The 13,974-nt window shown below is 45.6% G+C and overlaps 1 protein-coding gene across 4 annotated transcripts in view; it reads left to right on the top strand.

The window, feature by feature from the left end:
- Positions 1-13,974, top strand: part of FAM219A (family with sequence similarity 219 member A) — a 54,099-nt gene that overhangs the window by 33,792 nt on the left and 6,333 nt on the right. For 2 of the 4 annotated variants that reach the window (XM_019624495.1, XM_019624494.1), the window contains exon 2: positions 12,391-12,439. In XM_019624495.1, the coding sequence (XP_019480040.1) occupies positions 12,391-12,439 (49 nt within the window). Of the gene's footprint in view, positions 1-12,390; positions 12,491-13,974 lie in introns of all 4 variants that reach the window. The other 2 variants (XM_019624493.1, XM_019624491.1) reach the window with 1 other exon arrangement.

The following is a 13,974-nucleotide window of genomic DNA, read 5'->3' on the forward strand; positions in this document are numbered from 1 at the left end:
CACACACACACACACACACACACACACACACACACACACACTTCTCAGTTAACCCCTCCCTGACCTCTTTCACTCCTAGACTGGACCCTGAACCTCCAGGAGCCCTTAGCATTCACCTCCCTGCTGCTACATACAGCAGGCCTGGTGAGAGTGCCTGCTGGCCCTAGGCTTGGTTAGAGGCAATGAGAGTTTATTTTACCAGAGCCACATATCTCTCTCTCTCAAGCACTCAGGATTCTGAATCATTGTTTACCTTCACAATAAAAACACTTCCCAGACACCCACCAAGAGCCTCTTGACCCTTCTCTGTGGGAAACCCGTTTGTGCATCTCAGTGGTAAAAGAAAGCCCCTGCTATACTCAGCCCATCCCATTTCTGTGTTTGACCCACCAGAAATGGGATGGGCTGAGTGCCTTGAGGCAGTGTAGGGGTCATAGCAGCAGCAGCAGCTAAAAGTAGTAAGAATAGAGTCTAGCCCCAGAGCTGAGCCAGTCATTGCTCTAAATCCTCTTGCCAAAGTACCCAGTTACCTAATAGCCAGACTTCTGGTTTAACCAGGCTTCTGCCTAGGCCTGACCACCCTTCATGCTTTCCTGCCTCTCATGCTTCTCTCTCCACCTTAAATATGCTAGTTTATGTGCCTATCCTCTCCCCACTTTTAGATTCAAGTCTTCTTGGCAATAATTAGGTCTTGGTGTTTTTCTCTCCCCAAAGTACATTGTGCCCTGCTTGCCCCTGTTGGTGTTCATTGAATATCAAGCTTTTTTAACATGTGATGAACTCACTGGTGTTTTAATTATCGGGATTACAAAAAGGAAAGAATAGGAGACTGCTCTGGCTAGAGAGCTAAGCTTTAGAACGGTAAGTTGTCTTTGTGAGCAAAAAGTAGGGCTTGCCAGGTGTAATGGCGGTTAGAAAGTTAGGAGAAGCTGAAAAGGAGAGGAAGGGAAAGACAGAAAATGCCACAGAGGGGAGAAGTTGTTTGATAACTGCCCTCCAAGTCCCTTATCTGTTGCAGACAAGTAGCTCTTGACTCTTCCAAGGCCAGAAGAAAGGGATCAGAGATGGCAGCTCTGTGAAAACATCTCATAGACTGCCAGACTGTTGCTTTGCTTTCTTGGGAAATCAAGGAGTCCAAAAGATTTATGAACCAGTGCAGGTCAGGTGTAGTTCCTTGAGTAATTGAAATTATCGAAAGCCTCAGGTGATATTTAGGGCCAAGATCTAGACAGGGATCTATAAGTCAGTCTGGCCCAGACCAAATGTCAGTGTCTACTAATATTTCTCCTGATTCAGCTTCCTACCATAGGGAAGGCTGGGGGATGATCAGTCTCAAGGACTCTCCAACCAAATGCCCTTTATCGATGATTCCTGGCCAGCATCACTCCTCAGTGCCCTATACCTTTTTCCTTACCTTGGAGAACTAGAATCCACATCCCGGAAGGAAACAGAAAGATCCTCTGGACCATGCTCCCTAAAGCTCTGTTAGCCCTGAACATCTGGTTCCCTTCTTCCCCTCATCTGGGCTCTGCCTAAGGGGCACCCCAAGTAAAATGCCTCAAGAAACTCAACCCAGAATCTTCTGGCCCCTCCAGCTCCCTTGAATTTAGAATCATTTCCCTTCTCATATGAAAGACCTCATCCCCAAAGTCTGTTGGCTGAACCTGACTAAGAAAAGAGGAGAAGGGACTACTTCCTCTCCACCACTCACCCTCATACCATTTTCTTCTGCCTCAGGCCCTGTCAATCTTTTTTTTTCCATTTTTTATTGTGATAAAATATACATAACATGAAATTTACCATTTTGCCATTGTTGATCTATTTTTAAAGAAGATTCTCCATTAAGTGAGATGGTCTTTTCCTAAAGAGGTTGAAATGGGGGGTGGGTGAGTAGAAGGATGTGGGGCTCAAAAACCTTTTAGGTCACAAGACTGTATCTGCCAACACCTGGTTTTCTAGCTGGTCCAAGGTAAGGCAGAAACCTCTTCAACATCTGGCTTAAGTGTGGGGATGAAGGGCCTAGACCAAGACAGGCCTCCCAGAGGAACCAAGGTTTCTCAATTTCTCCTGCTTCTTGGGTCACAAGGCGCGTTCCCTAGGCCTTTATACACAAGCTTCCCCCAAGCCACAGCTGCTACAGTGGGTGTCCCTGAGCTGATTTGTTCTATATCCCAAATGAAGGTTTTTTGGTCATAGGGTTTCCATGTGAGTGGAAACAGGAATGAAGAGCAGAATATCAATGTAGGACAACCATGAAGAAGGCAAAGAAGGATTCTAAATCTTCTTTTTAAAAATTCACTGGTCATTTGTCTCCCAATTTCAAAAATGAATCCAGTTATTTGCCATCCTAGTACTAGCTTCGTATCTTATGCCATCCTTTTCTCTCTGTGTTTCTGAGTAGCTATTTCTGGAAAATAAATAACGAATATGGAAGTAAGAGCCGCCACTCGCACTGGGATAACTCCAAAACCATTTGGCTAATTCTCCTACCCCATGTCTGAAAGCAAGGGAGACTCATTCTGTGAAGTGTGCCTTCTGGCTCTGCAATTATAGTCACTGTTCCTACTGCACAGACCAAGGACCAGCTGAAGCATGGTGGCCAGCCACGAGGCAGTACTGGTTCTCCATGGAGAGCCTTCCTCAAGCTTCAGTATAACAAAGTCTAGTCTCATTTTGTTTTTAATTGGTGGCCTCGAGTCAGGAGTATTTTGTCTGGCAAGGGATGCCCAGAGGAAATTCTGTTCTTTGAAAGAAGATTTCCCAGAGGGAACCAGGTAAATAAGGACTGGAGTAGACCTCTCTTGGAAGATAATGGATAGATGTGATGACCTGAAATTCCCTGGCACACAGTGAAAAATAAAATATTAAAAACCAGCTATAGCTCTCAGTCATGACTGGAGGCATTATAAATGGGAACAATCCTTTGGGAAAGCAGTTTGGCAGTATGTACCAAGAATCTTAAAATGTTCATGTTTTTTACTTACTAATTCTATTTGATGTAGGAAATGACCCTGAAAGCAAATTTATATAGATTTCAGTGTAGCATTATTTATAATAGTGAAAATTTACAAATAACCTGAATATCTAAAATAAGTTAATGGTTTAAAAGTCATTGTATATCCCCTCTGTGGATATTATGCAGCCATTAAACTGATGGTTACAAGACTATATAAAAATATGGTAAGTTGATTATGTTCTAATACTAATTTTTAAAAATACAAAATATAAGATACAGTGTGATTTTTTTTCTTTAAATGTTGTTCTGTGCACATGTATTCGTTGGTCCTCTGTGGTTACAGGAACAAAATCCAACTCAAGCTAGCTTGAGCTAAAACGGAAACTAGACTATAAGAAATTGGGGTTTCCCATAGTGTCTGAGGGCAGGCATGTAGGCAAAGGCAGGGCAAGCTCTAGAACCAGAACCTGAAATCTAGGGAGCACTTTCTCTATCTCTTGTGTTTGCTTCTTTCTGAACATCAGCTTTATTCTTGTCTCCCTGCCCAATGGCTTTCTCTGCTACCTAATCCACAGTCTTTAGCTTTACATCTCCCTTTAGTTCCACTTCCCAATTCTGTGGAGACTCTGATTGGCTCTACCTGGTCCAAGCAGGGATGGGAGCACATAGAACCAACATAGTACCTGTAGGCCCACCCCTGTGACCGTGAGGACAGGAGCAGCACCAGCTTCCAGAGAGGGGAAACCCCAGAGTGTTGCTACTGTGGTACACATAAAAGAGTCATAGAACATTAACAGGGGTTGTCTCAAAGTGGTGAAACCAAAGGTGACCTTTTTTTTAAAGATTTTATTGGGGAATCGGGGGAGGGAACAGCATTGGGGAATTGGAGAAGGGGAACAGATAAGTTGCTGTCCTTTTGTTCTTCAGTCTAGTTGTGGAGGACATGGCTTCACTGACCCATGTTGGTATTATCATTGCGCTCTTCCCAGGTGAGGCAGTCACTTGCTGGCCATTGGATGGCAGCTCATGAAAGCTCACTCTCGCTGCCGGCCAGCCCCACTGCAGCCTACGCCATTGCCGGCAACTCATGGCAGCCCAGCTCCAGGTCAAGCTGTTGTTCACCATCTTAGCTGTAGAGGGCGCAGCGTCACTGGCCCTCATATGTGGGATCTGAACCAGGAGCCCTGCTGCTCAGAGCTGGGGTCCCAAGCCAACGCCTAAACGCGCCACTCCGCCGGCTCTAAAGGTGACTTTTTAAAAAGTTTTAACATGGGGCTGGCCAAGTGGTGCATTGTTTAAGAATTGGCTTGGGAGTGCCAGCTCTGAGCAGCCGGAACCCCGGTTCAGATCCCACATGAGGGCCAGTGACCCTGCACCCTCTACAGCTAAGATGGTGAACAACAGTTCGACCTGGAGCTGGGCTGCCATGAGTTGCCAAGTGACGGCGTAGGCTGCAGCCCCTGCTGCAGTGGGCTGCCGTAAGCTACCGTGAGTGGCCGGCAGCCAGCGTGAGCTGCCGTGAGCCGCCATGAGCGGCTGCCCAAGGGCCGGAGAGCAATTGACTCAGCCAGGAAGAGTACAATGATCACAATACCAACTTGGACCAGTGAAGTGACATCCTCCACAACTAGACTGAAGAACAAAAGGACAGCAACTTGTCTCTTTCCCTTCCCCGATTCCCCAACGCTGTTCCCCTCCCCCAATTTCCCAATAAAATCTTAAAAAAAAAAGTTTTAGCACGTATTACTTTATAATAGACAGATCTATTAAACTTGCTGTGGCTACAGTTGTTACTAGGCCTGGGGTCAGCAGCACTCTACTCTATTTTGGTTCTCCCAATGACAGCCACCACAAAGATACTAAAGCTCAGTGGCGCTTGTTTGGGGTAATGAATTCTATCCTAGGAACTACTTAACCCTGCGTCAGGCACAATGAAAAAGTTACGAGTTCAGGCACAATGCATCTACTAGATGCATGTATGACATTTATTTATTTAAATTGAAAATGAATGAAAAGAGCATGTAAGCATGCTGATTATTTATTCAGAATGAAATTTTAATTTGCCACAAAGTAAAAACAATATGTGTTTATTGCATAAATTCAGTATAAAAATCGACAGAAATTCAAAACAATCTGTGAGATCAGTTGCACCCAACAGAGGGTTAAGGAGACATAAAATCCTCAGCTACTCACAGAGCCAATTTGAGCTCTCAAACTCTAGCCCTAGCATAAGAATCCTTTCCACTTCTTTTCAGCAAACTTGACTTTATCCCACAATGCCCTGCAGAAGTGTGGTACATATAAAGAAAAAGTGCTTTCTTCCTCTGCATTCTGCTACTAGCACCCAGTCCAGTTCTGGGAAAACAGCAGACACTCAGTGTTTTGACTTTTCTTGAATCGATTCTTCTTTTAGAGAAAAACAGAAGATGGAGGAGATTTAGGCTGATGGAAGAGGACTCTCTGAGTTAGACAGGATCCTCTGCCTCCTCTCCCAAATTCATGCTTCATAGATTTTTCACCAGCTTTTCCGTTTTTTTCTCCCTCTTTGTAAGAACTACTAACAACATTTGGAGAGACTCTCTCTCTCTCTTATGTTTCCAAGGTTCTCCTCCAAATCTCCCCCACAAAAACCTTGCCCCTGTGAGAAGTCTTTGTCCTTTCCTATAAGTGGGACCCCCAAGAGTCTTAACATGTCCCAAAAGGATAGAAATCCTGGAGAAGGAGACGTGGGGAATAAAAGTGGGATCTGCCCAACAATTGAACTGGGGAAATGAGACTTAGGACTTCAGGTCATACCACAGAGTAAGAGCTGTCATTGTCCAAATGATTCTCATGTTGAGATGTAGAGTCAGAAACATATGGGAATGCCTTAGAGGCTGAATGAAAAGCCATCTGGAGGGAAGTAGAGAGGTCTAACCAAAGCCTAGATTGCTACTGAATATTCTTTTTTTTTTTAAGATTTTTATTGGGGAATTGGGGGAGGGGGAACAGTGTTGGAGAATTGTGGAAGGGGACCGACCAAGTTGTTTTTCTTCAATCTTCGTCATAGAGGGCGCCAGTTGCCATCTGGCTTCCTGTCGGCAGCTTGTGGCCTCTAAGCTCAAGGTGCTGTGTTCAATCTTAGTTGCGGGTGGGCGTAGCCACCATCCCATGCAGGAGTCCAACCAGTGGCCTTGTTGTTAAGAGCGCACGCTCTATCCACTGAGCCATCTGGGCGGCAGCTCAGCTCAAGGTGCCAAGTTCAGCCTTAGTTGTGAGTGGGCATAGCCCACCATTGCTCAGGCAATCTTGTTGTTACTCCAGCTGAGCCATCCTGCCAACTGTTGGCAGCTCAGCAACAACTCAGCTGGGCACAGCGTCACTGGCCTATGTGGGAATCGAACTGGTGGCCCTGTTGCTCAGAGCTTGCGCTCTTAAGCCAACTCTTAACCAACTGAGCCACTCGGCCGGCCCAGCTACTGAATATTTTTGAACAGGAGATTATGTTTCTGCCCAGCCATGGACATTGGGCAGAAAGGCATTGAGTTGTATTTTCTGTATATCCCTCTAAAATATATCCAAACATGCTTATCCTCACCTACTTTCAAAAGATGTTTTGGGAGAGTGGCATAACCCTGAACAGGGGGACCATAGCTGCAGGTAGTTTCTGAGATGACCTCTGGACAAACTGTGACAGAAACAGAGTTGGTATTTGATACCCTATCATGCTGCGCTCACCTGTCAGAGTGGTCTGAGCTCCAGGTCTTCCCTGCTTTCCTGTTCCGTTATCAGCACTATCTTTCTTCCTGGCCCTGTTCCTGCTTTAGGTCTGTACTGCTTCCTGCCTTTGCCCATGGTGACTGAATAGGATATAGACATGACTTTATCCTAGAAGTAGCCTTTCAGCATTTCACAACTCAGGACTGCATCTGCCAGCTTCCTCCTAAAACTAGAGGAAACTTCATGTGTGTTCAGCAAAGAAAGTTTAGATAATGTTTGTACAAGTACTCTGCCTCTTCATACCTCATTCTAAATCCATTTAAGTTTCCATATTCCTGAGAATTAATGCTTGGAGGTGAGGACAGAGGTTGCCTTTCCTGTGGAAAAGCTAAAATGGAATCATGTCTCTACCCTGAATCACCCATGCTCAGTCCACAAGACAAAGGAAGAATTGTTCAGCACCACGGAGAGCGCCTTTCATCCTGGCGTCAAGATCAAGGGTGGGGGAAAGATGAGAATTTGTAGCTAGGTGCCCAGCCAGAATGATCTCCTTCCACTCCTGGCCAGCCACCAAGCATCCCTCTTTTCCCTGTCTTCTTAGTATTCAACCCTTTCCTTTACCTAATTAGGCTTTTAGAAATGAATTCCCTTAACTTTCCACCCATCTTTCTGCGTCCATGTTATCTGCATCCCCTACCCATTTTCACCTCCCTTTCATTTCAGTAAGGAGCCTTCCTCCTCTGGTCCAAGGTTCTGGTTCCATCTCTTCTTGACTCCTCAAAGACAGTATATCATCAAACATCTTTTCTACCCAGTTTCTTTCCACCCCAGCCTAGGACAGTGGTATTCCCTGGCTCCGAAGAAATCCTTCAACTCCAAAGCCCCCTCTGGCTGTCATTCATTCTCATTTCTTCCCTCCTCAGTCTAGTCCTTGAAAGACTAGCCTGTGTTCCATCTCTACTTCCTCATCTCCTATTTCCTCCTAAATCTGGGCTCTGCTCCTACCCTTCAATTAAAACTGTGTTTGTCGAGGCCACCTATGACTTCCTTATTTCTAAATATTGTCGTTGTCTTATAGACCCAGCTGTTTATTTGACACTGTTGATTTCTTCCACCTTGAAACTCTACTTGAATGGCTTCCTAGACCTTATCCTACATCTCATCTTTCAGCTTCTACTCAGTCTACGTCTTCCATTCATTCCCTAAGGTTCAATGCCCCAGGGCTCCATTCTTGGTTCTTGTCTTTTTTCACTTTGCTCAGTTTCTCTGAGGGGGTTTATTCTCCTCTGTGGCTTCCATCACCACTAGCCCACACCTCTTTTCTGAGATCCCAAACTTCAAATGCTACTGACTAATGATATCATCTGGGTATCCAAAAAGACACCTCAAAACTCAACATGTCCCAACCTGAACTCATCTGGTTTTTCTGGCAGTGTAGCTATGCCTTCTGCATTGTTTGTCTTAGTAATTAGTCCCCTATTCCTAATTACTCCAGACAGAAAACTGGAATGTCTAGACTCCTACATTTTATCTCTAAAGTCTGCCAATTCTACCCTCCTTAACATTCTCCTTCCTGCCCTTTTAAGTTCTGCTTCAGCTTAGTTCTTGTCCCTGTTCTCTTGTTGGCCCCGTTGCAGTAGTTTCCTAATTATCCTTACCTCCAGTCTCATTGCCCTGCCGTCCGTCTTTTACACGGCTATCCAGGGTCCTTCAACATCTAAAATCTGATCATGTTGCTCTTCTGCTTAAGGCTTCATTGGTTCCCCATTATCTTCTGAGTAAAGAACAAAATCAAGTCCCATCTTCCACCATGATCTGAGCCTTCCTGACTCCACAACTTTATCTCCTGCCACTTTTCAGCATACCTTCTAGGTTTCAACTATAACAAAATACTGACTGTTCCTTGAATATGCAATGCTAGTTTTATGCTTCTGAGCCTTTGCAGATGTTCCCTGAATTTCCTTTCTCCTTTCTCTTAACTGGTAATCTGATGTTTTGAGATCTTTTCAAGTGGTTTCCTCTGTGAAGTTTTCTCAGACCACCCTCCCTTTCTCACTTTTTGTCTACTTTTCTATGGTTCTTGTTACCTTTATTTACTGGTAGTTCCTTAAGGATGGGCCTATTTTCTATTTATCTTTATGAACCCCAGGCCTTAAATAAGTGAGGGAAATGCAGCATAGTGGAGTGAGGAGAGAGATGAGCCAGAATACCCCCTTGGTCAGGCCCTTCCTCACCCTTTGAAGAGAGGATCTTTTCCAGAGATACCTCCCCACATAAGTCAGGGCTGCAGCTGTGAACTAGTCACTCCCAAGGCACCCTGTCCATGATTGTGTGGGCCTCACAGAACATGTACTAATAACAACTTTATAGCTCGCACAGATATAGTGCTCAGTATGTACTACGCTAAGTACTATTCTCAGTGCTTCTTATATATGTTAACAAACTTTAGCCTCACAAGAACCTTTGACATAGATATTAGTATTAGTCCCATTTTACAGATGAGGAAACTGAAGCCCAGGTTACGCAGCTAGTAAATGGAGGAACTGGAATTTATAAAAAGATTGGGTTAATAAGGTGATATTTGTTGGGTGATAGCTACCCAGCATCTCACTATATTGTTTTCTCAACTTTTGTGTCAGTTTAATAATTTCTATAATAAAATGATTTTAAAGATCAGATTGAATTAGATCAATAGATTTTAACCTTTTTTTAATTTTTTTTAAGCAACACAACTCTCCAACCAAAATCTTGTGGAAAGGCTGATATGTAAATGAAATAAAAGTGGGTCTACTCTGGTTGATGGGAAGCCGGACCCCCTCCTATTGCTCCCTGCTTTCGCTCAGCTCCACTCAAGGCACAGGGTTCAGGAAGTACAGTTTAATGAAAATCGCTGGACCAGACTAACTCTAAGGATTCTTCTGGCACTTTTGCCTTCCCCTAGTTATATTGGCTTTGCACTGGCCATTAGCCTATATATTCTGTCCCAGAAACAGTGAGACTGGGCTATTAATCATTTCTACAGTCGGTGGAGAATTTGTTTGAAGGGTTGCAGAAACATGGGTTGCTATTAGAGATGCATTTCAATGTCTGTCTCTGCTTAGTGTTTATTAATAATCTTGCTAATCCCCACTCTAGTTCCCGGATCTAACTCCTATCAGATGTCCTTGGGGGGCATTTTAAATTCTCCCTGATTTCTTGGAGCCAGACACTTCCTTCTGCCTGGATTCCTCTCTGATACTTATATTCATGAATATTTCACATTTAATCTCCCTGATTACATTTCCATGTGATCGTCATGGTGCATTGGCTGTATTTCTCAGGGAAGACATACAGGAAACTCATAATAAAGGCTTGAGTTTGCAGGCACAGTGCCAGAGATCTTTGTTCTTGCCACTAAGATGGCTTTCTATCATGGACAGTGACAGGGGAGATGCTATATGGTGGGCTTTGCATGGGACCTCTCAGTCTAGGGCTTTGTACCCTGGCTCATGACCCAAAGGGATTAGCTATTTCAGTTAGGGATCAAATGGCACCAGGACCCTCCCAGTGGCTTTGAGGGCCACATGTGGGTCCCTGTGACTAGAGTTGCTCAACAGCTTCCCAGCCCCCAGTCAGGCCCCGTCCTTCCTGTAGTTTCCCTCCAATGTTACTATTGCTGCCAAGTACCTCTAGCCTGAGAGAAGAAACCTGATGAACTCATCTGCACCGAGGAGGAAAAAGTTAGCCCCAAATGCCCGAGGGCTCATGTTTTAGAAGTCAACCCAGGGAAAGGACAGTGGGGCTTAACACTCCCATGGGGTAGATGGGGTGGAGGGTTACAGAGGAGATTAATGATTGGAAGGCCATAGATTTAGAAGTCAGCAGTGTAAACATGTTAATCCAAACTATAGGAGATATCAAGGTTCCCAAGGAGAGAGAGGAGGCCTGAGGGCAGAACCCTGCAGAGAAGACAAAGGGCTATGGGAGGAGACAGAACCGAGTATCCTGAAAGCCAGCAGAGGAAACCATTTCCAAATGGATGTGGTATGTGTGGCATGTGACAAATGCTACAGAAAAAGTAATGTGACTAAGGAAATTGGAAATGTGCCAATACTTCCCTGGTAGGGTCCCATAAGGATGGTTATGGGCTTCACCCTTTAAGAAACCCTCCCTCAGGCTGCTTTGGGAGTGAGCCCTTCCTGTGGCCTCAGGGGACAGCCAGAGCCCAGCTGTCAGGTCTCCCCCTCTCCTGCAGGTGGCGCCCTCTGAGGCTGTTTTGGCAGCAGAGAGGCATGTAGGGGCCGCTAGAGGCCTGCTTCTCCAAGTCTGCAGGGGGCAGATGGTGTCAGTAAGAAGTATCCCAAGGAGGAGCTGAACCAGGCAGACAGAGGAAAAAGGACTGGAAAGGCTTGTAGCATGGGAAGTTACCTGAGATGCAGCCACTGCAGCACCCGACCTTTTCTGAGCAGAGCCTTCTGCCCTGTCCCCCTCAACCACGGCTAAGGGGTGGGGGTCAGAACAGAGGACAGAAGCCCAGGTTCTGCCCTCAGGAACTCACAAACCACCGTGGCAACACAGCCCACCCAGGGCCTTGTTCCTTCAGGTAGCCTGAAGGAACACAGAGAAGGTCAGGATTTCCCTCCCAAACATTCTAGACTTTTCCCTTTCCCCTTAGTGACAAGCATGTTTTCCTTCCTACTGCCTCATTGTAAAGGGAACAAAAGCCACCGTAATTGTTATATATTCTTTCCTTGCTGGGTCACCAGCAGCCACTCAGATCCCTGGGCCTGACACTGTGGGGCCAGTCTTAGAGCATTCTACTTGCCTATCTGTCTGCTCTCTGCATCCCCAAAGGCAGAACAAGCACAGACTTGGATCCACTCTGCACACCTCAGACCTTGGGCTTACCACTCTGTGGTTCTAGGCAGACGCCTAGGATGACAGCACCCTTATCAGTGGATCTATCAATTTCTCAGTGAGAATGTGAATGACTCCAGCCCCTTCCAACTGACTGAGGCAAGGTGGGCCAGGGCCCTGGACCTTACAGCAGAGGTTTGGGGTGTTTTGAAGGGAATAGTGAAATTAGTGAACAGTACAGGCCTAACTGGCCATCAGCTGATTTGTCATTAAATTTGTCCTCTCACCTGGGTATGGTAGATACCAAGCCAACTTTCAGGTTCTCCCAGAAGATACTCTTTAGGACACATCTGTGAAATAAAGAAGTCCTCATGAGAACTCTTTTTGTCCGATGGCTGCAGCTTTAAAGTCTGGCCTGGCTTATGCTGACAGTTCTCTAGATCCTGTGAAGGGACCTGTCCAGTGCTAAGGGAAACAGAGGGAGAAGGCCTGTCTTAGGGAGCTACACTGACCTTAATGCAGACTTAAACTCATGGGAACCTAGAAAGACCGTTCCAAATAAGTATATAGGAAGGGCCCTGCAGAACAGGGTGACTAGTATGGGAGGTTAGAGAAGGAGGTCCTGTGGGTTTAAGGAATCACAGTGGGCTTTCTGAGGGAGGCTGGATCACACAGGACTTTAAAGACAGACACCCAGGTGGGTGTAAGTGGGACTGAGATCCTTGGCTCTTCTATCTTGTTTAGGGTTTACCTCCCAGGGTGGATGGGTCTGCCCCTCCCTCCCTGAATCTCCTGCCTGCTGCCAGGGGTGAATGTCCTCAGAGGCCCAGGGGAGCAGCTCCCTATGTTTACTTTCTAACAACTCCCTGTCTCCTGCTCTCTCCCCTCCAACCCCCCAGGACCCAGCCGCCGCCTCCATCTCAGACGGAGACTGTGACGCCCGGGAGGGTGAGTCAGTAGCCATGAATTACAAACCATCCCCGCTCCAAGTGAAGCTGGGTGAGTGTGTCTGGTGGGTGAGGGAGATGCGGGGAGTGGACAAGGTGCACTGGGCTGGGTCTGCAATGAGGTACCACAAATAAAACCAACTCGGGCTACATGATTCTAAGACTCAAGCCACCAAGTCATTGGCACTGCCAGGCACCTTATCTCCTGCATGGCAAAGAGGGAAGTTACAGTTCTCTGCAGGACCCAGAATTCTAAGGGGCATCTCTAAGGCCAAGAAGGCTCCAGGTATTCCAGAGGATAGCTGCAGGGATAAAAGCATGGAACCCTAGAGAGAGGGTTGGAAGTCCCATTAAACTAAATGAACCAGGCTGAGAAGAAGCTGCCTTAGAGGTGGGGTGTAAGTAGCCACATCTGAGGGGTAGAAAGGAATGAGGATCCCAAGCCTAAAGCTGAGCCCTCCTCCCCATTTCTTCCTCAGCCCATCTAGAGACCCCAGGGCCTGGTTGGCTACTGTTTTGGGGAGTTTTCCCTTAGTTTTTTAGTAAACCCAAATCTCTCCCCCGCTTTCCAGGGTCACCTTTCCTTTAGGGTTTATCTCATGTCCCACTCTGAAGTCAGCTTATACTGCAGCTTCCTCTTTGAGGTCTCTAGGCTTCCAACCACCCCCTATAGCTCCTGCACTTACTACTCTATCTTATCCTAGGCCGAACCTAGGCCGAATTCAGGAACCAAAATTTTGCTCACCCAAGGCTGCTGCATATAACAGACTTTCACTAAAAATTTGGTTTCATGAAGAGAAATTACAACACAGTACATCTAGGAAAGAGTTTACAATTAAGTACAGGTTACTGCTATCCTTCAAAACTCCTCTGCCATCCCTGCCACCCTCCTTCCTGTCCATCTATCTCCTCAGGCTCTAGCTGCCCACCAAATATTAGACCCCTCCTCAGTCCTAAGAGCCCTTTCCACATCTATTCTAAAACTTCTCCCTCTGCAGCTGCTAGGACTCCTTCTCACAGAGTTCTGTTCCATTACTCAAGATTTTTTTTTTTAAACCTTTCTTCTCTCCTTCCACACCACATCCAGAGAGCCCCTCAGGCTGTTTTTCTAAACAAGAGAGCAGTTCTCTCAATGGAATTTGTTCAGCTTCCCAAGATGCCAAACTCAAACTGCAGCCAGTTTTATTTATTATTGTTTAATTTAACAATACAAATATTTTAACAAGTATAACTTCTCCTTTTACTCTCCCCCATCACATGCTCCTCCTGAGGTAATCGTTCCAAACTTTTAGTTTTTCTAGTTTTGTTTTGTGTTTTAACGTAAGTGGTATCGCACTGTACACATTTTCTGAAACTGTTTTTGTGTTTGTTTTCTACTTAATGACTTGGAGCCCCATCCAATGTCAGTATATAGAAAATGACTTCATTCTTTTAAATGGTTGCATAATATACACTGTAGTTTGGTTTTGCCAGTTTACTGTTTGCATTTTTTCACTATTTCAAACAATTCCAACATGTTTTTAAAGTAACCCCCCC

The sequence above is a fragment of the Hipposideros armiger genome, unplaced genomic scaffold, assembly GCF_001890085.2.
Source record: "Hipposideros armiger isolate ML-2016 unplaced genomic scaffold, ASM189008v1 scaffold_591, whole genome shotgun sequence".
Lineage (NCBI taxonomy): Eukaryota > Metazoa > Chordata > Mammalia > Chiroptera > Hipposideridae > Hipposideros > Hipposideros armiger.